General features: G+C 38.2%; 1 protein-coding gene across 1 annotated transcript; it reads left to right on the top strand.

Moving 5' to 3' along the window:
• The first annotated feature begins 3423 nt into the window (after positions 1–3423).
• Positions 3424–25266, top strand: LOC124528203 (nephrocan-like). The gene is made up of 3 exons (XM_047101660.1): positions 3424–3612; positions 14155–15056; positions 24819–25266. Exons 1-3 carry the CDS (start codon positions 3424–3426, stop codon positions 25264–25266), a joined length of 1539 nt encoding a protein of 512 aa, XP_046957616.1.
• Positions 25267–27237: the final 1971 nt, after the last annotated feature.

The raw sequence follows: 27237 nt of genomic DNA, 5'->3' as shown, positions 1-27237 counted from the left end.
ATAATTCCTCTTCTGCTTAAATTAGCCAGGTTTTTTTTTCATTGCTTGTAACTAATAATCCAAACCAATACAACTATCATGTATTGAGACTCCCTTTTCACCCATGGACTTGACATGCGTTCATGTCATCTATTCCTTTCTATAGAGTGGACATTATTTCCTCACATTTTGTCTTCACATATAGAAGAAAACATTAAGATTTAGAGAGGTTAAGCAGTAGAGAAAGTATTTTTTTTGTCTTACTTCAAAGTTACACTTTTTCTGCAACATCTTCAAGAAGAAAATAAAAGTTAAAAAGAATCATATTCATAATTTTTTGAGTCTTTAAAATTTCTTTTACCTCATAAATTAAAGCTTCTGTCTCACTTTTGGCTGATCAGTTTTATAATAGGAATCACAAGCCAGTGCTTACAGACCCAAGTCAGGAAGATCTTGGGTTAGTCAGCTTCTTCTCTGGAATTCAGTTTCCTGTCTACAATGGGAACTAGACCTTTGCTTTTAATAAACCAAGGAAGGCCAATATCCATTGCATTGAGACACATGTTTGTATTTATTGTGGGGTTTCCTGACAAGGCACTATTGACATTTTGGACTAGAGACTTCTTTCTTGTGGGGCAGTCCTTTACGTTGTAGAGTGTTTAGTAGTATCCCTCACCATTACTCTCTAGATGCTCATAACACTGCCTATCCTCTCCTGACCATTATCACCATTTATTGTCATAAAAAATGTCTTCAGACATTGCCAAACTGCCCCTGGTTGAGAACCCCTGGGTTATAGAAAGGAAGAAAGGAAGGGAGGCGAGGAGGGGGCATAAAGATAAAGAAGATAAGAAAGCAAGTCAAGGAGGATCCTGGCTTGAGAATCTAAACAAAGACATAAATCTAATTCAATCCAAATTCAAATGCAAAGCATATTCCTTGAGATTGCAATCCTCCTTGTGCTGAAAGATTAAACCTAGATTCTGGGGTATATTTTGAACAGTTGCTGGGTGAGTCATTTGAGTTTCCATTCTTGAGAAAGGCACCCATGCTTCTTTATTAGGTTTCTTCTCACCCAAAGAAGCCAAGCAATAATGATGAGATAAGGTGTTAAATCTTTTCAGAGAAAAGAACAGTCTGTCTCACACTTAGCCTTAGGAACCCATAAACTCAAGACCTAAAAACTCAATCTAGGGAATTTTACACTCAGGGCCCTTAGTCAACATGTGAAAATTCCAAAAGTCAGCAGAAAGTATGCCAGAAGCTGACCAGTGATGGCCGTTTTGTGGCTGCGGCTTAGCACAGCATGACTGCAGAGGGGACTGTCGCCTCCAGAGCAGGTACAAGAAGACATGCATGTCCTTCAAGCACCCAGGCTGTACCTTTGTACTATACTTTCTCTGCAGTTTATGGTATCAATAAGACTTTGCCTTCTACCTGGAAAAAAAAAGACTTCTCAGCTTAACTCTAACTAAATAGGTGTGGTCTAGGGGAACAAATGGAGCTTTTATTCTTCAAAACATTTTCAACTTTGTATGATCAAAACTATTTATATTTGTAATATTAAAACCAGGAAACAACTTAAAACTCCAACACTTAGTAGTTAATCAAATCTGGACCATACTCTTGAAAGTCTATTAGACATTAAAATTTATGTTTATGGAAACTATAAAATAATATGAAAAATATAATAGTAAAAGGTACAGAATATAAAGTATATAAGTAGGTTTACAATTGATAAAATAAAAAAATAAAATAATAAAATAAAACTATTTACTATTATAAAATAGTAACATTTTAGAGATAATGTCGGCATTACAGGAAAGCTATAGAAATACCATGGGAAAAAAAAATACAGTGTAATTTCAGGGCTCAAAGAAAAGGGTATACTGCAGTGACCAACAGAGGGTAGAAAATAAAATCCATCACTATGCTGCTTAACAGAAAAATTAGCTGCCTCTAATGGCAGATGACACCAAAGGATTTTGTAGACATTTCATTTTAATTAACTATGAATTTACTCTCTCCATTTTAATTAACTATGAATTAACACAGAAGGAAAAAAAAGTGTTCCATGAGTATTTCTCTTGGCTTTTTCAAAGCCTAGACAGAGAAAAGAAACCAGAAACGTGTTTGATTTGGGGACAAGACTAACACTGATTTTTTTCCCCCTCCTTGCTCTTTTTTTTCCAAATTTTCTTTTCTTGAACATCACTTTCCTATCTGAAAATTCTAAAAATTAAAAAAAAAATAATTCTCTTGTTGAGAAATTAGTAATAAAGTTTGTTGAAAATCAGAATATTGATAGAAAAGAAATCCCTTATCATTCCTTATCTCAGTAAAAGAAAAGAGGACTTAAAAAAAATCAAAAGAGAGGAGTAGAAAAGTCTTTTGGAAAAAGCATAGAGAAATCCTTACTTACTCTGGAAATAGATTATCAGAGCAAAGGAACTTTTGGCTTCAAAATGAAAACTGCAGCAGAGAGGTAGGTTGAAGGGGACATCAGAAAAGCTTTTCAATATTAGAAAGGGTTTCTTTGGAGCGATGGGCTCAGGCCAACCAGCATAGGGAAATTCAGGTCTTCCATTGGGGAGGAGAGAACTTCTCTATATAATCTTTTGCTTAAAATGCTTTTAAATTCCTCAGCAGGGATGAGCACAGCAAGTAAAAGAGCCTCAACAAAAGCGTGCCTGGGACAAATGAAGCCTTCCCTCTGCAGTCAGTTTTCAGAACACACAAGTTCCTCTGAAGACACTCAAGGCCTTTTCTTCCATTATTACAAATAGATGAAGGTAACTGACCCATTTTGATGTTTTGTTCTCATCCAAGTCAACAATATTTTTGAATGACAAAAATATTGTCCAAATTTGATATTTGAGTGGACCAAGTGATAGATGAGTTGAACAATTTATCTCTGGCTCTAAACCCCTCTTCTTGGTAGCCCATTGTTTCCCTAGCCATAAAATGTTACTGAAACAACAATAATAAAGAGAAAACCTGCTTATTTTCCCATACTAGTTAATGGGAGAAGAAAACACCTGCCTGTTGCAGTCCTACAAAAATCGTTGTAATATAGGGTCACAGAAAATCCAAAGGTTTATAGCCCACTATAAAACAGCTCTTTGTCTTTCCCCACTAATTCCCTAGTGTCACATTTAACAAAACAAGGAAACTACAGATAATAGACATGTTTGCAGATTAGCCTTCCAAGCCATAAATAACAGAGGGGTTTGCTCACCTACAAATATTAAGGCAGCTTATCAATGTTTAAGCCCTTTGTAATGGTTGCTAACATTTTAACCCAGACAAAATTGGAATTTTTTCTTCCCTGTCTCCTTACATTGACAGAGCACACATTCATAAGATTCTATGATCAGATTTCATGGTATAAAGAGTGAGACATCATCTAAACACTTGGCTGCCTGAGAGGCTCTGTTTTGGAAGATGCATCTGCTTTATGCCTTCCTTGCTTTGCTCTCTCTTACCTCTGGTTTCCATCCTAACTGTCCTGGGAGATGTAGCTGTGATTCAGTGCACTCGGTACAATGCTACAGGCTAACAGAGGTACCGTCAGGCCTTCCTTCCACCACCAAGAAGCTCTACATTAGCCACAGCAAAATTCAACACCTCCAGGTAACCATTCTACAGTCAAGTTGCTGCAATTGTATTTTTTGAGGCAGGGTGAGGGGCAAGTGTGGGGCTGTTGACGTTTAATTTAAATAATCCAAACTCAGAACTAGTGGTTATCAAGTTTGCGTAGCGGCACTATCATTTTGCCTTCTACTGCAGAGATGGGTGTATGCCTCTGGATATTTCTTTGGTCAAAAAAAAATCTGAATCTATAATTAATGATATTTTATTTCAGTTTTTATTTTTAACAAATGTAATTATACTATTGCAAAGTAAAAGAAGTGGCTCTCTCTCTCTCTCTCTCTCTTTTTAATGTTTATTTTTGAGAGAGAGAGAGAGAGAGAGAGAGAGAGAGCAGGCAGAGGAGGAGCAGAGAGAGGAGGACAGAGGCTCCAGAGGCAGTGAGCCTGATGTGGCACAAATCATGAGATCATGACCTGAGCCAAAGTCTGACGCTCAACCCACTGAGCCACCCAGGTGCCCCAGGAAGTGGCTCTCTCTTAACAAAAAGAGTTTGAGAGCAAATGGCTACTTCCTGTTCCCAGCATTAAGAATAAGTGCTTTCAGGGCCACCTGAGTGGCTCAGTCAGTTGAGCATCTGACTTCGGCCCAGGTCATGGTCTCACGGCTTATGAGTTTGAGTTGCTCGTTGGGCTCTGTGCTCAGAGCCTGGAACCTGCTTCAGATTCTCTGTCTCTGTCTCTGTTTCTGTCTCTCTGTCTCTCTCTCTGCCCTTCCCCTGCTCGTGCTCTCTCCCTCTCTGTCTCTCTCAAGTATAAATAAACATTAAAAAAAAGAAGTGCTTTCAGGGGAAAGGGGAAAAAGTAGTTTTGTTTGTGCCATAAAAAAACAGATGACAGAGCATCATAAGACCATCAAGATGAACCCAAGCATCTGAGAATTATTTATATAAATCCTACAAAACTGCCAGGCCTCAGTGTCTTTGTGGACACCTCTACAGAGGAAATACATGTTTATGTTTGGGCACATTACTGCCGTTCTCGTTCTATGCACTTTTAATTCTAACATTTTTATTTATGCCTACCTATTCAGAGTGCCGTAAAGAATGCTATAGATTTGCCTGACTTTTGTAATATGAAGGAACTTTTTGGCCTTTGGTATTTTGAAAAGTATCAAGAGATAAGGGTTCTCATCTTCATTTTCTCCCTAGCTAGAGATATAATCATCTTAAACAAGCAGTTAAAAAAATCTCCGGGCCTCACTTTTTACCTTTGTGAAGTAAGAAGCCTGGGTGTGATTGTGATCCCAGGCTCCTTTTCCGTGGCAGATTCCATGGCTCTCTGGTTTTATTTTTACTAGTCACTGCTTCTCCCTCATAGGCCAAATCCTGAGATAAGGAAATACCTCTCTGTGATCCAGGCACAGACAGTCAGCAGGTGAATGTACTTTCCCTTCAAAAGTCACCATCCCCTTTCATTTGGTTAAGACATTTTAACGTACGTGTGCCTAAGCAGGGAGACTTTCAAATATGTGGCATGGTATTTATTTCAAGGCTCAATAAGCAAAATTGCCTAGTCGTCATGTTTACTTTGCTCTTGTAATCCAGTAGTGCCTAATGCCAGAGAGCAAGTCTGACCTTGTCAGGTCTCAGCATTTAAGTAGGACAGCTGGTTAAAGGGCGAGATGCTTAAATATTTGTTCTGGGGGCCTGAGACGCCAAGAGCTGAAGTGTCAGCTAAGCCGGGTAATGATCCCACACTGTTGCCTTGCAGCCGATAAGATGAAATTATCCCTTTCATCAAATTCAGTTATTGAATGAGTGCATTTGTCGTGGGTTTAGGTTCACTGAACAGCAATATTGCCTCTTCCCCGAATTTAACCCAGTTAACCGCCTCTTGGAAGGACGGTTCCCAGCAGAAACGTTGATGAAAGACAGGATTGTTTTGCAAAAGTAATAAACAGCTCTAAGCAATAATACTTCTATTTTAAAAACCCGTAGGTTTTAAATTGACCGTATTTCACGAATGTGAGTTGTATCTTGTGAATATGCTGTATGTTCTGTCCATTTGGTTGGAACTACAGATTCGGGTGCCTGTATTTCAAGAAAAAAATACCTTGAAAATACCTTCAGATTAATAACAATAGAAATTACATATGCACACACATATGTGTATCTACACATATATACAACATATGTGTATATATCTCTGTACACACACCGCATATGCATGGATGTGTACGCACATACATATATCCATGCATAAAAGTAAAAATGTTTCTATTACTTATCCATATGTTTTGTGTTTGGGATTGTAAATGCTGTGTTTGAGACCAGGGATAAAATATGAAAAATTCACAGTTCTTGCCCTCACAGGATGAAGGCCTTTATTTATGTGTGCATCTGTAAAAATTCCTACTTATTTGAGGCACATCCATCAGACTGTAACACTCCCCATTTGTTCTTTGCTTGCCTCGTACTGTGCCTTGGCCCCTTCCCTCCTGGCTCCTGGTCGTCCTCTCCATCCTGAGTCCCGCATCTCCTTGGTGCCTTCAGTGTCCGATGTGTAAGCCTCACAATTCCTTGAGCTCACAAGAAAGTGTCTATCTACATTCCTACTTCACCACAGCTGTCTGCCCTCTTGGTTATATCATAATCATTATACCCAAAATGCCTCCACTCAGAAATGTCGAATTCCTCCACTCCCTGGTCATTATCTTCTTTCGTCTCACCTGCCACCCTCTCTACTCTTCCATCCACCCCATGGAGATTTCGAACCCTAGATCTGACCATGTTTTCTCGGATAATTAGTTCATTTCTTATCCACCTTCTTTCCCTATCCCTGCCTTTTTTGCATCCCAAAATTAATGATCTCAACACCTATCCAGCAAAGCCTCAGTCTTAGATTAGGGTGATCATTTTCCTTTGTTTCTCCTATGCCTGGATACCCAGATGCTGCTGGAGACGGTCACACAACCTCTCTGCACACATGTGCATATGTATGTGTGGTTTGCAATAACCACAAATCCATAGAACCACCACAAGTTTAAGGTCTCCGGCCTCATCTGGGTCTTCAGCGTCACCCATCTGCCCTTTCAGTTCTTCTTCCTGTGTTCCCTTGAAATCTTCCAAAACTTCAGTGCAGCATTGGGCTGCTTTCACGATCCCCGCCATCCTTGCTCTCCTATCACCAACAATTGGTCTTCCCTTTTATTGACTATTCTTGACAAAACTGAGGCCATTAGTCTTGATCTCCCTCAACTCCTGCTCACTGTGTACTAACTTGTCTCCATTCAATTCTGCAAACTCTTTCCTCCAGACAGAGAGGATGAGATCTCCCTCTGTCTGCTCAAGGCAACCTCACACCCATGCCCTGGAGTCCACCTTCCTCACCTCTCCCTGGAGCTTGCTCCATCATCTTCCCCATACCCATATCTCCAGTGGCTCTTTCTTTATGAGGGCCCTGTTCTAGCTTAGAAATAGGCTCCTTTCATTACAATAAAAATAACATTATTTTAAGTCTGTGTGTAAAAAAAAAAGGTAATCTGTACTTACTGTTTCTACTTCTTTGCCTCTTTTTTTTCTTTTTTGAGAGAGAGAGAGAGTGAAAGCTGCAGAGAGGGGCAGAGAGAGAGAGAGAGAGAGCCAGAGAGAGAATATTAAGCAGGCTCCACACTCAACACTGAGCCCAATTCAGGGCTTGATCCCAAAACTTGGGGATCATGACCTGAGCCAAAATCAAGACAGATGCTCAACTGACTGAGCCACCCAGGCACCCCATCTTTATCTACCATTTATTCTTTAATTCACTACTGTCTGCTTTCTACCCACTTCATACAGTTAAACACTGTTCTCTCCAGGACGTTGGCTCACTCCTGTTTCTTGAAATTCTCCCTTTTGCCTTCCGTGGCACCATACTTTTGTGTCCTCATTACTCCTCTCTGATAGTTCTTTTCTGCCATTTTTGTAGGTTTCTTTTCCTCCACTGCCCCTTCTTTTTTTTGTCATCTCCAGGGAGTCTCAATCTTTGGTCATTCCATTTCTTACTATGTACACTCTCCTTAGGAGAGTGTACTTTAAGGAAATGATGATGGCTTCATAACTGAGTTTCAGATTCATGCCTTACCCCCGTGTTTCAGACTTATCCAGCTGCCTCCTAGACTTCTTCATTTTGGTCTATGATCTCAAAATAACATGCCCAAACTGTAGTCAATCTTTCTCCCTAAACCTGTGGTCTTTTGTCATTGGCTTCTCTTACTTAAAATAATGTCCTTAAGGTTCATCTATGTTATAACATATGTCAGAATTTCCTTCCTTTTAAAGACTGAATATTTCATTGTATGCATATACCATTTTGTTTATCCATTCATCAGTTGATGAACACTTGGATGGCTTCCTTTTTTTGGCTGTTATGCTCCAAAGAACATTCATGTACAAGTTTTTGTGTGCACATATATTTTCATCTGTCTTGGGAATATACCTAAGAGTGGGATTTCTGGGTAATATGGAAACTATGTTTAACATTTTGAGGAACTGCTGGACTGTTTTCCAAAGTGGCTCCATTGTTTTACATCCCTATATGTATGACAGTTCCAGTTTCTCCACATTCTTGCTAACATTTCTAATCTTTTGTTGGATCATAACCATCCTAGTGAGTGTCAGTTAGTATCTCATTATGGTTTGACTTTTTTTTTTAATTTTTTTAATGTTTATTTATTTTTGAGAGAGAGAGAGAGACAGAGCACAAGCAGGGACGGAGCAGAGAGAGAGGGAGACACAGAATCTGAAGCAGGCTCCAGGCTCTGAACTGTCAGCACAGAGCCTGATGCTGGACTCGAACCCATGAACCATGAGATCATGACCTGCACTGAAGTTGGACACTTAACCGACTGAGCCACCCAGGCACCCCATCATTATGGTTTGACTTTCATGTCACTAGTGGTTATTGATGTTGAGCATCTTTTTGTGTGCTGATTGAACATTTGCATATCTTTTTTTGGAGAAATGTCTATATGAATCCTTTGCCCATTTTTTTTAATTGGGTTATTTGTCTTTTAATTATTGAGTTGTAAGAGTCCTTTATATATTCTAAATATAAATCTCCTGTCAGATATATGATTTGAGAAAATTTTCTCCCATTCTATGGTTGTTTTTGTTGTCATTGTTATTGTTGTTGTTCATTGTCTTACTGACGTCCTTTGAAGCACAGAAGTTCCTAATTTTGAGTAAGTCCAATTTCCCTGTTTTGTGGATGTGTTGTCACTTTTGCTTTTGGTGTCATATCTAAGATAGCTTTTACCAAACCCAAGGTGATGAAAAGTTATGCCTGTATTTTCTTCTAAGAGTTTTATACTTTTAGCTCTTACATTTAGAGAATAGGAGTGTCTTTATGACAGTAGCCAATTAAAATGATTGTGCAGGGACGTCTGGGTGGCTCGGTTGGTTAAGCATCTGACTTCGGCTCAGGTCATGATCTCATGGCTCATGGGTATGAACCCCACATTGGGCTCTCTGCTCTCAGCACATAGCCTGCTTTGGATCCTCTGTCCTCTTCTCTGTCCGCCCCTCCCCAGCTCGCTTTCTTTCTCTCTCTCTTTCTCTCTCTCTCTCTCAAAATAAATAAATAAACTTAAAAAAAATAGATAAAATGATTGCTCTTTACATATTTTGTGGAAGGGAAGAAGCTATGTCAAATTCCTCCTGGGTGAGAAATATATAAACAGAGTTTATCACCAAGTAGGGGGATTATGGATTATTTTTATATTCGTTCCATACTTTCCAGAAGTTTAAAATTGTTTACAGAGAACAAGTGTTGCTTTGATGATCAGAAAAATAATTCCAACATTGTTTTACAAAACTTTTACTGGCTTAGTTCACCCATGTCTGAGGCTGTAACTAATATTTCAATTTCATGTGTACCTTGGACCTATAAGGAACCCAAGAAAGGTCTGTGGCCCTCCAATGCTTGGAGCAAGGCCTGCCCAGAGGAAACCAGAAACAAAGCCTCTTATTGGGAAGCCAGCAGAAGTTGTTTCTTTGCTCTACTTCATTTTACTTGCTTTGCTTTTTTAAAAAATTGTCATATTTTATTGTAACTTTTATCTACATATATATTAGGTTCACTAAACTGTAAGACTGTATGGCAGGAATTATATTTAGCTAAACTTCCCATGCCTAATTGTTAACACCAAGCCATACTTGCCTTGTTTTTTAAGCAACATTGAAAAACCAGCAGCCTCAAAACATTAAAAAACAACAACAACAACAACAACAAAACCAAAAGGGTGAGGGGGACACCTGTGTGGCTCAGTGAGTTAAGCATCCAAATTTGGCTCAGATCATGATCTTATGGTTTGTGAGTTTGAACCCCACGTCAGGCTCTGTACTGGTGATGTGGAGCCTGCTTGGGATTCTCTCTCTCTCACTTCTCTCTCTGCCCCTTCCCCACTTGCATGCTTTCTCTCTCAAAATACATACATAAATAAAAACTTAAAAAAGGAAAGAAAGAAAAAGCAGTAGCATCAAGTTAGCTCAAGGGCAAAAGCGTCTCTTTTTACATCTCTGGAGCACACCTCCCCTTAGTCCAGGAAAATGGAAAAACTAGCCTCGCAGAATTATTTTCCTTTGTCAGCTCTGTAAATCAACGGAAAAGTTGAAAATCAGTGGGCATCTTCTTCACTGTTTGTGGTACCAGAATTCTATATTCTTCTGCTAAATTCATGTTATAGCAGTAAAGTTAAAATAAAAATATGTGTGTTGGGATAAGATAAACCTGGGTGGGAAGCTCAACTTTTACAGTTGCTACCAAGATATACTTGGACTGGTTATTTTACCTTCTTGAGCCTTAGTTTCCCTTTCTGAAAAGGTAGTAATCATGCTTGCACACAAGGCTTTATAAACATAGTAAATACTTAGACAATGCTAACCATTTTTTAAAAAGATTTTATTTTTAAGTAATCTCTATACTCAACGTGGGGCTCAAACTCACAACCCCAAGATCAAGAGTCACATGCTCCACTGACTGAATCAGCCAGGCACCCCTAGAAAATGGTAGCCATTTTAATTAATAATAATCAAGAGTAATCGGCATTGACTGACAAAAAGGAGAAAGAAAGGTCTCTGTGCTTCAGCTACCCACTGGATTTGCTTAGGAACATGAACAGTCTACTTAGGCCAGTCTGTACACTTCATGAATAGAAATAAAGACAAATTGAGGCTCTGATACCACACTTTGCCTAGTCCCCAGATAAATTGCCCATTCAGAGCCGTGTCATCTCTGAGCCTTGCTACATAAACAGTAATCTTTTAGGGTTTATGGTCAGTCAGATAAATGTGGAAGTACTAATAACACCAAGTTCTTTTGGGAGATCAACAATCTAAGAAATGAAGATCTATGTCTAGAATCACACGTGACTTTATATGAAGGAAAGTCTAGAAAGGACACTTCAGGATGAAAAGTATTTCAAGAACAGTCTTGAGCAGGTCATTAAAAAATTTTTTTTTTTTTTTGCCTGAAATTCTAATGGGAGATTTGAACTAGGTAACCTCTAAAGTTTCTGCTTATCTTTTTTTAAAATTTTTCTTTTAATGTTTATTTTTATTTTTGAGAGAGACAAGAAGAGCGTGAGCAGGGGAGGGGCAGAGAGAGAGGGAAACAGAATCCGAAGCAGGCTCCAGGCTCTGAGCTGTCACCACAGAGCCCAACTCGGGGCTCAAACTCACAGGCTGTAAGATCATGACCTGAGCCAAAGTCAGATGCTTAACTGACTGAGCCACCCAGGTACCCCTAAAATTTCTGCTTTTCTAAAACTCTCTGATTTGTGTCTAGATCTTATCTTTTTTGAAAACCATTAACTGTAGACTAAATGCAATAGAGAATGGCAAGTTGAAGAAGAAAGGGCTGTAGAGTCCAATAGACCTTGTTGAAATTCTCAACTCTCAAAAGTTTGATAATAGCAAATTTGCTAGTTATTAGAAGAACTCATGATAATATGTTGTTAAAACACAAAATGCAACTGAGTACATTTGAAGATCTAATAATAAGTGATGCATGAATCAGGCAACATCTCATCTAGCAAGCAGAGATGCTCTGAGAAGTTGTACCAAATGGGAGAATTTATAGGCAGGAGGGTAGAGCAAAGGAGTTATTAACAAAACAAAAGTAAGGATGGTTTCAGACAGGTCAAGTTTCTTGGGGGAAGAAGGGACGCAAAGCGTTTTTATCATGGTGATTGCCTCACTAATGCTGATGAAGAAATTTCAGATTGACTCTTAAAAAGTCACATTTTAAAAAAATTTTTTTGATGTTTCTTAATTTATTTTTGAGTGAGAGACAGAGAAAGAACGAGCTGGGGAAGGGCAGAGAAAGAGGGAGAGAGAGAACCCCAAGCAGGCTCCGCACTGTCAGCACAGAGCCCGACGTGGGGCTCTATCTCATGAACTGTGAGATCATGACCTTAGCTGAAATCAAGAGTCTGAGGCTTAACTGACTGAGCCACCCAGGTGCCCCTAAAAGGTCACATTTTTAGGAGAGGTCAAAACTATAATTAAGTCTTGATTTGCCATCGCGGGTGGGGAGCAAATGACTCCATTTGGGGCTTATGTTTTTTTTTTTAACAATATAAAAAAGCACTTGGCACTTATAGATGTTCAATAAATGCAAGAAAAAATTATGATTATTACTGGGACTAGGACTAATTAATACATCTGATTAATCATTAAGAAAATATCACATGTTAGCAGCCGCCAAAACTATTATGATTAGAAACATCTGTTATGGAAATTTTAACATGACGTTTTTCTAACAGAGTATCATATTAGGAGAAGCTTTGAAATATACCATGATTCGGTGCCTGGGTGGCTCAGTCAATTAAGCGTCTGACTCTTGATTTTGGCTCAGGTAAAGATCTCTCGGTCATGAAATCAAGCCCCGCGTCGGGCTCCACACTGGGCATGGAGTCTGCTTGGGTTTCTCTCTCCCTCTCCCCGACTCCTTAAGAAAATAAAAATAAAATAAAATCTACCATAATTCACATCACATGTCTTCCCGGGGTAAATAAATATATGGTACAAAATTAACCCATTTTGAAAGTGTTAATCATGCAATTGTTATTACAGAAGGGCTCAACTGCATAATTAAATCAAACATTTAAAACCTGTAGCTAGTAAGGCATAAAATTGTGCCCTGAAAATTTTAGCAGTTGAATTCTAAAGCAGATTGAAAATTTTTGTGAAGTTTTACCAAGCTGAAGGAAATCTGGAACAATTCCTCTTTCTGCCTAGAGATGATCTTACTCTAAGAACCAAATACCAAGAACTACATCATTCAGAAGAAGACCTAGATGGCAAGCTAGGAGGTTGACAGATATGCGGAGAGGAGAGGGGTACTTGAACTTGCAACCTATGGAGAAAGCATATCAGATTTGATCATTTCTAAAATCTAGGACAAGAGTAGCATTAGATCTGGGGTATATGCGTGAATGGAATCTTTGTTCTACAGAGATGGAGACACGTGTATCCTGTTTGTTCCTTCATGGATCTTTTGCATCAATGAAGTACAGTTTGAACAATAGGGAATATGGAGGCTAGTTTTTCAAATTATAACATAGTTGAAATGTTTCTCTAATAGGCCCATCTTAGTGATAGCAGTGTCTAGGACATTTAAAATGTTTATGTTTAATGCTTAAAATTTTTTAATGTAATTTATAACTTAAAAATATATAAACAATGCAAAATGAAGATAATGAAAACCTCTAGTAATCTTGCACTGTAGAGTTAGCAGCTGCTAATAGTTTGGTGAAAGATTTCCAGATTGTTCCCATTTGGGGCTATTATAAGATGATGCCACAAAGAACATCCTGCTTCATAAATCATTGTGCCACTAGTAAGTACTTCTGGCTAGAAATAAGCTTGCTGGTCAGAGAATATACAGCAAAAGTTGACCAATATAAAAAAAAATTTTTTTAATGTTTATTTTTGAAGGAGAGAGAGAGACAGAGCATGAGTGGAAGAGGGGCAGAGAGAGAGAGAGAGAGGGAGACACAGAATCCAAAGCAGGCTCCAAGCTCCAAGCTGTTAGCACAGAGCCTGATGCAGGGCTCAAACCCACGAGCTGTGAGATCATGACCTGAACTGAGGTCAAGACACCGAATCAACTGAGCCACCGAAGCACTCCAAAAAGTTGGCTAGTATTATGTCTACCAATAGTGTGTAAAAGTGCTTAACGTATTTTTAATATCCTTCATGTTAGCAATCATGAATAAAACTAGTCAGGACCTGGGGTGCATGGCTGGCTCAGGAGGAGGAGCATGTGACTCTTGATCTTGGGGTTGTAAGTTTGTGCCCCACGTTGGGAGCAGAAATTACTTAAAAATAAAATCTTCAAAAAAAAGTAGTCAGAACCTGAGTTTCCATCCTTTTCTAAAAAATAATTTTAAAGAGGTCCTGAAGGGAAATATGAAGTATCATTAGTATTGAATGACAACTGCATTTCATTGTGTACGGTATTTTTTTTTTCTCAGTAGTCTTAATTTTCTATTTTTCTCTCCATACCTGCTTTTTTTTTTTTTTTTTTTTTTTTTTTGTAGCTGTCTAGCTTCACCCGAATGTTGGCTCTAGAAGATTTTATTCTGCTGGCCAGTGGAACAGAGTCAGTAGAAAATGACACTTTCAAAACTCTGAGTACCTTGAAGACCTTGGAACTCTGGAAAAATAAGTTAAGACGAGTCCCCAGGGTTCTGCCAGCCAGTCTTGAAGTGTTAAAACTAAATGAGAATTCAATAAATGTCCTACATGGATCTGATTTTGAAGGACTGAAGAAATTAAAAATCCTTGAACTTAAAAACAATCTGATCTCTTCTCTCTCTCCCAGCACACTCTCTTCTTTGATCAGTTTGCAGAGTTTGATGTTGGATGGCAACATTATCGAATCTGTAGCTGGACCACTGGTACTTCCCCACCTGAAAAGTATGAGCCTGGAGAATAATAAACTGCATCTTATACCAGCTAGCTTCTTTGCTTCTCTTCAGGCTTTGCAATTTCTCAGTGTCAGTGGTAATTTTCTGACTAAAATTCCTATTAATCTGCCCAAATCCCTGCTCTCTTTAAAAATGGAGAGAAACCAGCTCAAAGTGGTAAGGTTTCGAGACATGAGACACTTGGAGAATCTTTCCCACCTTTATCTGTCAGAAAACTCACTCTCCTCCATTGATGGGGCACAGATCCTTGCCAATTTAACTACTCTTGAGTTGTCCCAAAACCAGGTTCAAACGTTGCCCCTTAAACTACCAGCAAGGCTACAAAAACTAGATATTAGCAATAATCTGATTCAGAGAGTTACAGCCCAAGACTTCCAGGACCTCCGAGACTTGAAACACTTGTTTCTGGACAACAACATTGTCAGCTTGTTTGAAGCTGGAGCCCTGCAGATGTGTTCCCAGCTCTCCAACCTGGCCCTGGAACAGAACCTGCTGTTGTCTATACCTCTAAGGTAAGGGAGAGTTCTCACTTATGTTGACTCCTTTTAACGTTTTCTGAAGATTGGGGCAATTAAGCACATCATACAAGCAAGAAAAACAGAGCAAACATAAATGATCTGATCAAGGCTATCCAAGGGTTCCAGGGTAGAGGTTTTAGACGGGCTTTTGGAATCCCCAGCCCTCTCACTGAATCTGCACTAACTTAATTGCTCTCACCTGTCAGACAAGACACCAACAGGGGCGATCTGTATTTGAAAATATACAACGCCACTTTGGCGGAGTATGCTAACAAACATAATATGGGGTAATATTTGTAAAAATGTATTTTGGTTTTTAAGCATGTGGCCTGAGATCCAGCAACAGGTACACAGCCACTAGTGAAGCAAGGATATGTAAAAGAAATGAGAGGGAAGTGTAGTAAAATATTTATATTTTTTAAAAACATTGAAATAGTAGCTATGAAAAAAATCAGAAGTGTATAATCTCATCTTGTATTTACTTGGAATTCTGTTTTTGGGAGACTCGTTTTCTTCTCAGGGCTGTGATCTTTAAAGGACTTAATCCTGGTTCTGCTTCTATCTGTGTCTGCCTGTGGGTGTGTGAGTCCATTTGGGGTGTCTTACCTTGTGTTCTCGGTTGTCTCCTCAGTTCTCTCTCTCACAAACACGCATACACACACACGCCTGCACATATGGACACACACACATACGTATCCTCATACTCTGACACTTAATTTCTCTTTCCAAATATCCCTCCCTCTGTGCCCAACCCACCATCCTGTTCCCCCACCCAGTCATAACTATGACTAATGTACATGTTGACATTAATTGATGCTTTTTATGTAAACTTTATTACATGTTCTACATTTGTAAAGTAGATAATAAAGTAGAAGAATAAAGCCCTATTATTCTCTTAAAAAGATGTTATGTTATTTATTATATGTGCCTATCAGTGGACTCGTTTTCCTTTTGGAGCTTTATAGGAAAAAAAGGCATCTTGCTCTGTTGATTATCATTATCAAATTGCTTGTAATTAATATACCAACTTCTGGCTTCTGTAAGACCCTATGGCACTCAATTTACTTATCTGCATTGCTAGTTACAATAAACAACTTTTTTTATGAATGAAAAAGGGAAAAATTATCTTTGATATGTACAGATGTTCATTTTTTCTTTAAAAAGATTTTTTTAATGTTCATTTTTGAGAGAGAGAAAGACAGACAGAGTGAGCACGAGTGGGAGAGGGGCAGAGAGAGAGGAAGTCACAGAATCCGAAGCAGGCTCTAGGCTCTGAGCTGTCAGCACAGAGTCCGACACGGGGCTTGAACTCACAGACTGTGAGATCATGACCTGAGCCGAAGTCAGACACTTAACCGACTAGCCACCCAGGCTCCCCCAGATGTTCATTTTTTCTAGTTGAAAAAAAGAAGTTTGTTATATAGTATGGTAACTGTACCCAATGCAAAACATGAAAAAATGATTTATCCAATGGAAATCAAGATTTTAAAATACATATTCAGGGTTATTTGAAATTAAGCCATTTCTTTTAATGTATAAGCATATGCATACAATTAATTTACTTCAACAAATAAGTTTTGAGTGTTTTCCTTGTGCCAGGTACTTTACCAGGCACTTGAGATACACCAGTGCAACAAAAATAAAACTTCTTGTTCTACACAGCTTAAATTCTAGCAGGGAAAGAGTAACCATAAACACAAGGTGTACGTATATAACATTTACATGGTGTTAGGTCTTATAGTTAGCAACAACAAAAAAGGGTGGCTGGTTGCCATTTGAAATAGGGTAAGCGTGGTAACCCTCACGAAAATGTAAGCTTTGAGCAAAGACTGGAAGGAGGTGAGGGATTTAGCTGTGAAGCTGTTTGGGGGGGTGGGGGAGGAAAGTGTTCTAGACAGAAGAGCCGATACAAAAGCCATAAAGAACATGCCTGCAGTGTGTCAAGACTCTAATACTTTTAATTTCAGTCATTTCTCTACTGTATTTCAAGCCTTATTTTCTATCACTATATGCCCCTTTTCCAAGAAAAAACAAATCACATATAGACTAAAAACTCATGAAAGAGATTGGGGAATGACTGTCTTGTCAAGGATTCTCAGTGGGCTGTAACAGCCATGGCAAAACTGTGAATCCAGTGGACTTCTCTATTCACGTAGCTTTTAGAAAGCATTTGGCTAAGTAATCCTGCTAAGTTTAATGAGTGAAAAGTAGCTTAATTATTTACTCCCGCCAGGGCATTTGTGTGTTTAATAAGTGACTACAGAAAGCACAACGCTTTTACCCAATGGAGTGTATAATAGAATTGCAAGCCTGAGCTAGCCATAATTCTTGAATCTGACTCCACATTACAATTATCTGGAGAACTTTAAAAAAGCATACTTATGCCCAGACCTCACTTCAAGCCAATTAAAGCAGACACCCAAGAGTTTTTGCCCAGGCATCAGCATTTTTAAAAAGCTCCCAAGATCAATTTAATGTGCAGCCAGGGTTGAGAAGTAATGGGCAAGAACAATGGGGCAAAGGACATGAGATGAGATTGGGCTTTTCCTATGAGGATTAACTTAAGCATCACAGCTATCTACTTTGTCAAAGAACTTGGCCAGCTGTGAGAGCAATCTGCTTCTTGTGGAAAGTGATTTTTAAATTCTCCATCACCCCCCACCTCCCCAGCTTTTCTTTGAATTGGAAAGTGTGAATGACCCAGAAAAGGTTCTCTGTGGTTTTCCTCCCATAAAGCATTAAAACACAGTATGATCTGGTTTTTTTTTTTTTTTTTTTTAATTTCTGAATGTTAAGACTTTTATCCACAAGCTTAAAACAGGACACTTTTTATTTTCATGGGTTTTATTCATACACAAAATTGTACTTTAAAATTCAGTTTTGTATTAATAAATTATAAACACAGGCAACCTGTTACTAGTTGCTAACCTAACCTAATTTGTTGCTTAGTTGCTAGCTATGTATCCTACCACAAATCACAAACCCCTTCTTTTGCCGACCATCCTCCATTCTACATTGTACCAAGGAAATAACAGTGGATGTTTTCAGGTGCACATATATTCAAATATCTACTACTTTTGCCTCAATACATTATTCGAAATAGAAAATAATACCTAGGGGCTTCTGGGTGACTCATTCAAACCTCCATCTTCTGCTCAGATCATGATCCCACGATTCGTGAGTTCAAGCTCCACGATGGGCTCCGAGCTGACAGCTTAGAGCCTGGAGCCTGCTTCAGATTATGTCTCCCTCTCTCTGCCCCTCCCCCACTTGTGCGCGCTCGCTCTCTTTCAAAAACAAATTAATAACCATTAAAAAAAAAGAAAAAATATGGGGGCCCCTGGGTGGCGCAGTCGGTTAAGCGTCCGACTTCAGCCAGGTCACGATCTCGCGGTCCGTGAGTTCGAGCCCCGCGTCGGGCTCTGGGCTGATGGCTCAGAGCCTGGAGCCTGTTTCCGATTCTGTGTCTCCCTCTCTCTCTGCCCCTCCCCCGTTCATGCTCTGTCTCTCTCTGTCCCAAAAATAAATAAAACATTGAAAAAAAAAATTAAAAAAAAAAAAGAAAAAATAATACCTAACATAACATTAAGTCCTGACTAAACCAGCAGTGAGTTCATATATGCATGTTATTTCCCATTACTCTTTACAACAAACCTGCGAATGTACGTACATTTTTTAAACTATTATTTTACAGGTTAGAACATTAAGGTTAGGAGGTATCAAGAAACTTGCTCAAAATCACATTGTCAGTAAGTGGTGGAGTCAAGATCAAACACAGTAGTCTAACTCTAGAGTCAGTGAATTTTAGCCACCACGTGAGAGTTACCCACCTCTGAGATTTACTCTGCTATAAACAATATATTATACTACTTAAAACTTAGAATGCCCAAGACCTGGGTCTCACTTTTGCTGCTTTTCATTTCACCAATCTGTAGCTCAGTGAACAAATATAAGTCACATCACCTTTTCTTTATCCACAATTTGGATAATTCAAATCCAGAATAGCTTTCTACAACCTAACACAGGCATAGCATTTTACCTTACTTACACTCAGGTGCCATCTACTGGTAAAATGGGGTGTACCCCTTTTTACTTTAAAAAGCCACAGATCCAAAGAACAAACAGCATTTTTAGAAACATGTTTGTCTTAAAATCAGGGAAACTTTTTGAGCATAAATCAGACTTATAAAGACAAAGTATATCAAAGCAATAAATGCCGTAAGTTCACAAAATCAGGACATTAGTGATTTCTCTTACAGTGTCATTTTGGTTATAATGTCCATAGAAACACAGAAGAAAAAAAAAAGGAAGAGCAGGTATAAGTTTTAGATACCCACCCTAGAACTGTTCATTATATTTGTTTAAAAGAAAACTTGGCTTTCTCATTTTCATTAGCTAACATTTATTATGAGACTTCTGTGTACTAGGCACTTTCATCTATAGGGTGGAAAATCAGAAACTTTAAGCCAAATAACTTACCTGAAGTTGCGTACTGGTAAAAAGAATGGCCAAAGTTAGAACTCAAGTCTTAATTAGTGGACTGGACTCTTTGGTTTACTTTATCATATCTTTCCTCAATTTCTCTCCCTTGTACTCTGAAGGGTAATAGTGTCTTGCTTACTGCTACACCATCTGCTAATAGTCCATATTTCCTTGGGGAAAAAAGCTATACATAAGATTTTCTGTATAACTTTTAGGGATGTACCTTATGTCAGTTGGTATGTACATAAAATACATTGTCTTGGGGACTGACTTCAAATTAAATTTAACTATCAAACTGTTGGTGCTTCTGGGTGGTGCAGCCGGTTAAGCGTCCAACTCTTGATCTCAACTCAGGTTCCTGAGTTCAAGCCCCGAAATGGGCTCTGCACTGATGGCCCAGAGCCTACTTGGGATTCTGTCTCTCCTTCTCTCTGCCCCTCCCCCACTTGTTCTCTCTCTCTCTCTCTCTCTCTTTGTCTCTCTCAAAATACATAAAATTTAAATAAAATAAAAAATAAATGTTATATAAATTTAACTATCAACTGTTAAAATGAAAGAAGTGATTTTTCCCTGGTAAGTTCATCTACTTTTTAAGGTAAACTTTATTCCAACTAAGGCGACAACACTTTAAATAAATAATCAAAATCACAAATACTTATATATGTATATTCACTGTACAGTTTAGGATATTAACATAAAATATACAATCATCATATAACCGGGACCACCACAATAAATGTCACTGAATACTAAAAGACATGAGTGCACATTCAGGGAGTTCACACTCTATGGAAATAGCATCTGGAAATAGGAGAATATGAAGCTGTTGAGTAGCAGAAAAATTTTCAGGTTCACAATTGTGCTTCTTTTTTTTTTTTTTTTTTTTTTTACTTTTTATCAATAAGCATTAGCATGACATTTTTCACATTGGTATCCACAGTGAAAAACTTTTTTTTCCTGATTATAAAGCAGTACCTGTTCAAGACTGAAAACTTCATCTGTTGAAAAATGAAATATCATCCAAGAATTGCTCAACAAGAGCCTATGTCTAGACATAATTTGTTTTTATGTATTTGAGATCATTTAATTTTGTTTTTTTTCTATTTTTTCCATTGAACATTATAGAGTATTTTTCTCTCCCTTTACCCTTTCTACTTTTTCTGAGTATCACTATGGACCTAAGGAATCTTAATTTTTTCAGTGTGTTACGATCATTTCCAGTTGCTAGTCTCTTTTGATTCTCAAATTGCTCCAAATTTGTCTAGTGGGTGCCCCTCCAAGGTGGTCCCTGTGTTCATGAGACCCGATTCCATTATTTCTCTTAAAAATGTTTTTAATGTTTATTTATTTTTGAGAGAGAGAGCTGGTGAGCGAGTGAGTACATGTGTGCCTGAGAGCTGGGGAAGGGCAGAGAGAGAGGGAGAGAGAGAATCCCAAGTAGGCTATGCACTGTCAGGGCAGAGCCCAATGCAGAGCTTGATCCCACAAACCGTGAGATCATGACCTGAGATGAAATCAAGTGTCTGGTGGTGCTCCTCCATTATTTCTCTTTTTTAAAAATTGAGGTCAAATACACATACAATTTACTTAACCATTTTTAACTGTCCAGTTCAGTAAAATACCTTCTTATTGTTGTGTAATGGGTCTCCAGAACTTTTTCATTTTGCAAAACTGAAACTCCACACTCATTAAGCAACTCCCTGTTTCCCCCTCCCCCAGCCTCTGACAACCACCATTATACTTTCTGTTTCTATGAATTTGACTACTCTAGAAATCTCATATAAGTGGAACTATAGTAGTTGTCTTTTTTGTGCTAGGCTTTTTTCGCTTAGCATAATGTCCTCAAGGTTTATCCATGTTGTAGAATGTATCAGAATTGCCTTTGGTTTTTTGTTTTGTTTTGTTTGTTTTTTGTTTTGGGTTTTTTTTCATTTTTTAGTTTGTTTTTTAATGTTTTTTAATGTTTATTTATTTTTGAGAGAGAGAGACAGAGTGTGAGCGGGGGAAGGACAGAGAGAGGGCGACAGAATCCAAAGCAGGCTCCTGGCTCTGAGCTGTCAGCACAGAGCCTGACACAGGGCTTGAATTCATGAACTGAGCTCAAGTCAGGGCACTTAACCTACGGAGCCACCCAGGTGCCCCGGAATTTCCTTCCTTTGTAAGGCTGACTATTCCATTGTATGTACATCTTGTATTTTGCCTATCAATTCATGGTCAATGTACATTTGGATTGCTTCCACATTTTAGCTATTGTGAATTTAATATGGGTGAATAACATGTAAATAATGTACAAGATTATTTAATATGTAAATATCTCTTTGAGACCAATCATGCTTTCAATTCTTTTGAGTATGTACCCAGAAATGGAATTGCTGGATCATGGGGTAATTCTATTTTTAATTTTTGGGGGAAGCACCATACTGTTTTCCATAGGGACTACACCATTTTACATTGCCTCCTACAGTGCACAAAGGTTCTAATTTCTCCATATCCTCATCAACACTTGTTATTTTCTGGATTTTTGATAGCAGCCATGCTGATGGATATTGCTTATCTTTGAATATGTCATTGCATTCTGGCTCAGATGTTCTAGCTTACCTTGCTCCAGACATAGAATAAGCCATTTCTCTAAGAAGCCTTGCTTCTTTTAAGTGGAAACTGGAATTCTGAAATTAAGATCTGGGTGCTCAGTGTGCTATGCTATTGGAATAGCATTGCCATTAGAGTGTAACTTTATTTCTAGATCCTTCCAGTATGCAGAATTAGGAAATATGTATTTTTAAGCTATGAATTCATATTAAAATCTCCAATTCACATTTAACATTAGAGGGTTTTTCTTATTTTATATTTGCATATCTTCTTTTACAATGAAATCTTGGTTCCTAATGATATGAATACATTTACTTATTTGTTTTGTATTAGAGCATTCATTTAAAAAGTTTCAAAATTTCATTACTAGGTGGTGTTAATAATAAGCATGCTAAGAGAAGTTTCCTTGCAGATCCTTTTGTCCCTAGTGTCTAAGGCTTAGATATATCCACCAAGGATATTTAGTCAGAGTACTTTTTCTTTCCTTTATTGGTTATACACCAACATAAACATTGATTAATTAGATATGTTTGTTTCTGTTTGTATTCAGTTTTAGGGCTTGTTTTTGCTTTACCATTTTTGTTTTGTGAACATGTAAAACATTACCATGATTCAAAAGTTAAAACCATATGCAAACACTTCCTATAAGTAACCAGTTTTATTCACTTCTGGTTTATCATTCTTTTTTCCCCCAAACATAAGCAAATATATGGACATATATTTTTATTTCCCTCTTACACATACTGTACATACTATTCTACTTCTTGCTTTTTCCCCTTAACCATACTTTCTGGAAATCATTTTGTAGTAATTCATAGGAATGAGTCCCTTCCTTTTTTAAGGCTGCATAGTAGTTTTTTACTGTTGTACTGGGTTGTTTCCAATTATTTTGTATTATAAGTAATACCATAATAAACACATATATGCTGTTTTATATTTGTGAACCATATATGTAGAAGTGAGATTTCTGGATTGAAGGGTGAATACACAGGTTATTTTTTAGGCTTTGCTGAATTCTCCTCCATAGGGGCTATGCTACTTTAGTCTCTGTGTATGAGAATGTCTGTTCCTTCACAGCTTTGCCCACAGAATGTGTTGCTAGAGATTAAGATTTTTACCAATCTGGTAGGTGAGAAATGGCATCTCCGTGTGGTTTTATTTTTCATTTCTCTATTTTGAGTATGGTTGAAGACTTCAGGGCTTTGCTTTTCTGTGTTATGGTTTTCCTTTTAATTTATTTTGAGAGAGAGAGAGAGCTCATATGGGCTAGAGGTAGAGAGAGAGAGGGAGACACAGAATCTGAAGCAGGCTCCAGGCTCTGAGCTGTCAGCACAGAAACCGATACAGGATTTGAATTCACTAGCTGTGAGATCATGACCTGAGCTGAAGTTGGACACTTAACCGACTGAGCCACCAGGTGCCGCACTTTGTCTGGGTTTTAAGGTGCAGATATTTTCCCCCAGTTTATAATTTATCTTCTGACTTTGCATATGTCTTTTGCTATACACAATATTTTTTTTAATTACGTTTAATGTCATTGATTCATTGATCTTTTATAGCTTCTGGATTTTCAAGCCATAGTTAGAAAAGCTTTCTCATAGAATTAGTACTTCAAAAATGATTTAAGTATATGATTTTTATTGTCACATAACAGTTTATTATCTCTTAATTTACATATTAGGAGACATTAGTCTATCCTTTTTTTGCTGTTATAAGTATAATTAAATATGTGACAAACATGTTTGCAAATAAATCTGTTTGCTTCTGTTATCTCCTAGGTTGAAAGGTATGACATTATTTAAATTTGATACGTAGTACCAAATTATTTCCAAAATGGTACCAATTTAAACTCCCACCAATAGAGTTTAAGTTCTATTTTTTATTTTTTATTTTTTTCAACGTTTTTTATTTATTTTTGGGACAGAGAGAGACAGAGCATGAATGGGGGAGGGGCAGAGAGAGAGGGAGACACAGAATCGGAAACAGGCTCCAGGCTCTGAGCACTCCCACCAATAGAGTTTAAGTTCTTACCTTACAACCTCTTCAGCAGCAATAAATATAAAAATTTAAAACCAGGGTGCCTGGGTGACTCTGTTGGTTAAGCATCTGGGTCTTGATGATCTTTTGATTTTGGCTCAGGTCATGATCTTATGGTTCGTGAGTTTGAGCCCCACATCGGGCTCCTCACTGTGGGTGCCCACCCTCTCTCTCAAAATAAATACACATTAAAAAAAAAATTAACCAAAGCCATGTTCTAATTTCATACATAAAACATTGCATCACTTTTTCATTGCCTTTTATATTCATGAAGAACAACACTTTTTCATGTTTTTATTCAATACTTTTTCTCTCTTATAAATTATGGATTCGTGGCCTTTGCCAACTAAAAAATTGGGAACTTTTTTTCTTATCAATTTGTTTCTGTGATTCTATTTGACAACAAAAGAAATTAAAGAGTTTTATGGCTAGGAACCAGAAAACTCAGAGGGTTAGAAAACAAGACCTATGAGAAGGGGTTAAAGACCTATACATAAGACTTAATTTTTCAAAACAAGTCTTGTTTTCTAGCTTCAAACAGGACATGGTGGTACAGAAAATGCTGGTGTTGCTCAGTCCGGGTTGCCTAGGTAGTTATGGAATGGTGATCATGGCTTCCTCTCACATCCTGTTTCCATACTTTTGCAGGCTTCCAGGGACCTTAGCCAGGCTGGACCTCAAAGGCAATGCCATCCAGGATATTACTGAGAGGGACCTCAAGGATCTGAAGCAGCTTCAGGTTCTAAACCTTAGGAATAACAAGATTTCTGCCTTAGACCTCAAAGCCTTGGAGGGGTTGCCTCGCCTCAGACACCTGTATCTGGATGGAAATCCATGGAATTGTACCTGTAGTCTCATAAGAGCAAGGGAGATCCTGAAGGCCAAGGGCACAGATGTGAAGGGGGGACAATGTGCTGCACCAGCTGAACGACAAGGGGAAAGCTGGATGTCCTCCAAGAAGATCATGAGACAATGTGAGCATCAACTACATCTAACCGAGAAAAACAAAGAAACCAAAAAGAAATCAAAACCAGAAGAGCACTCCAGCATCAGAATCAACATGGATGATGATTATTATGATTATGAAATAGATTAAGTATGAGCTTTGCCTACAGTTTAGAAAAAAATTTTTTTCTAATAGACTTCATTTTAGAGCAATTTTAAGTTCATAGCATAGTTGAGACCAAGGTATAGAGAGTTCCCCTATACCCCCTATCTCCACACATGTATAGACTCCCCCATTGCAACATCCCCCTTCAAAGTGGAACATTTATTACAATTGATGAACCTACATTGACACATCATCATCAACTGAAGTCCATAGTTTACGTGAGGGTTCACTCTTGGAGGCATACATTCTGGGGACCTGGACAAATGTATGACAACATGTGTCCATCATAATAGTAGCAGAGTAGTTTCACTGCCTTAAAAATGTTCTGTGCTCCAGATGAAGTTTTATAGCGTTTAATCTCCTAAGCAGAAATATACAATAAATTTAGACACGCAAGAGTCTTTTTTGTAAGTTTTTTTTTTTTTTTTTTTTTTTTTAAAGAATGAAATCAGAGGGGCACCTGGGTGGCTCAGTCAGTTAAGCGTCTGACTTAGCTCAGGTCATGATCTCACGGTCCGTGAGTTCGAGCCCCGTGTGGGGCTCTGTGCTGAGGCTCAGAGCCTGTGCTCAGAGCCTGGAGCCTGCTTTGGATTCTGTGTCTCCCTCTCTCTCTGACCTTCCCCCGTTCATGCTCTGTCTCTCTCTGCCTCAAAAATAAATAAACATTAAAAAAAAATTTAAAAAAAAAGAATGAAATCAGAGTTGAAGTAAATTGAGGTGGGGGGAGGGAAGGAGAAAGGGACAATGGTAAGAAGATATAAGATTCCTTCCACTTAAAAGGTAATTAGTGTTTTATACTGAAATCTACACAAATAATAATGCCAAATAAATTGCCATCTCACTAACTTCCTGCAAATAGAGTAGCTCATTTTTTCACATAAGATGATGACTTTTGTATATGAAGCTGATGCCTGCAGGTCTACACTACTGGCTCTTGACTGTAAGCAATAGAGACATACTCCAACTTAGGCAAGCAAGCAAGTATTAGAAAGATTGGGAATAGCCCACAGAATCAAAGGAAAACTGAAGAATCTGGGAAGAACAGGGATCAGAACTGCTCCAGGCTCCCAGACAGAATGATGTAATGGAGAGGCCCTCAGCTTCTTCGAGGTTCTCTGTGCAGAATGAAGAGCTCTTGCTATTACCAGTGTTTGCTTCCCTCTTCTCAAGAGTCATATCCTCAGAAGGAGAGGCTAATTGGCTTAACTTGGGTTACATGTTCATCCCTGCTAAGGGACAGTAGGTCTTGTGGGACAGTCTGATCAAGACCAAAGGGAAACCAAAAAAAGGGAAAGATAAACTGGCACCTTAAATATTACAGATGTCCCTATAATGGCCTCCCTGAAAAGAGTTGTGTTTTGAGTTACAGTCCATTTTCCCTGAGTTGACCACAATCCCACACTGCCTTCCTTTTGATGAACTGCATACTTTTGAGAATTGCCTGTCTGGTCATAGAGGTGTGACTGTAGAATAATTTTTTTCAATCAGTATTTTTTCTATCAATCTACTAGCAATCTTTTTCTATCAATCTACTTGTAAATAAAATCTACAGGCATATAAATCTGAAACCCCATCTAAATTGGCTCCTTTCCTGATTAGTAAGATTTACCTATTGCAGCATTTTACAAAGACTTCCATCAAAATGCTTCTAAAGGCAGAGAAAGGAAATAGTAGAGATTGAGTGGATGAGTAATATGCCCACCAGAAGCTTGAACTTTCACCAAAGTGTCATGTTTTAAAATTTTGTGCAGAGTTTGTATTACTTGCTTTATGTCCACATTTTCTTCTCCCAAAATCTTTATGAAATTGACATTCCTTGGAAAAGAGCCCTATTTTTATTGTGGCTTCTAGAACTCCTTGGCATAGTGACAGGTTTCCCAATAACATAAAGCATAGAAGTACAGAAATAAAGGAACTCTTACGTGATTTTCCTTGTTATGGTGTGGGTTTCAACTC

Source organism: Lynx rufus, unplaced genomic scaffold, assembly GCF_022079265.1.
Source record: "Lynx rufus isolate CCGP_SWC_20201006 ecotype Redwood Valley unplaced genomic scaffold, mLynRuf1.p SCAF_6, whole genome shotgun sequence".
In the NCBI taxonomy this organism is placed as follows: Eukaryota; Metazoa; Chordata; class Mammalia; order Carnivora; family Felidae; genus Lynx; species Lynx rufus.
This window is presented reverse-complemented; position numbering and strand designations above follow the sequence as displayed.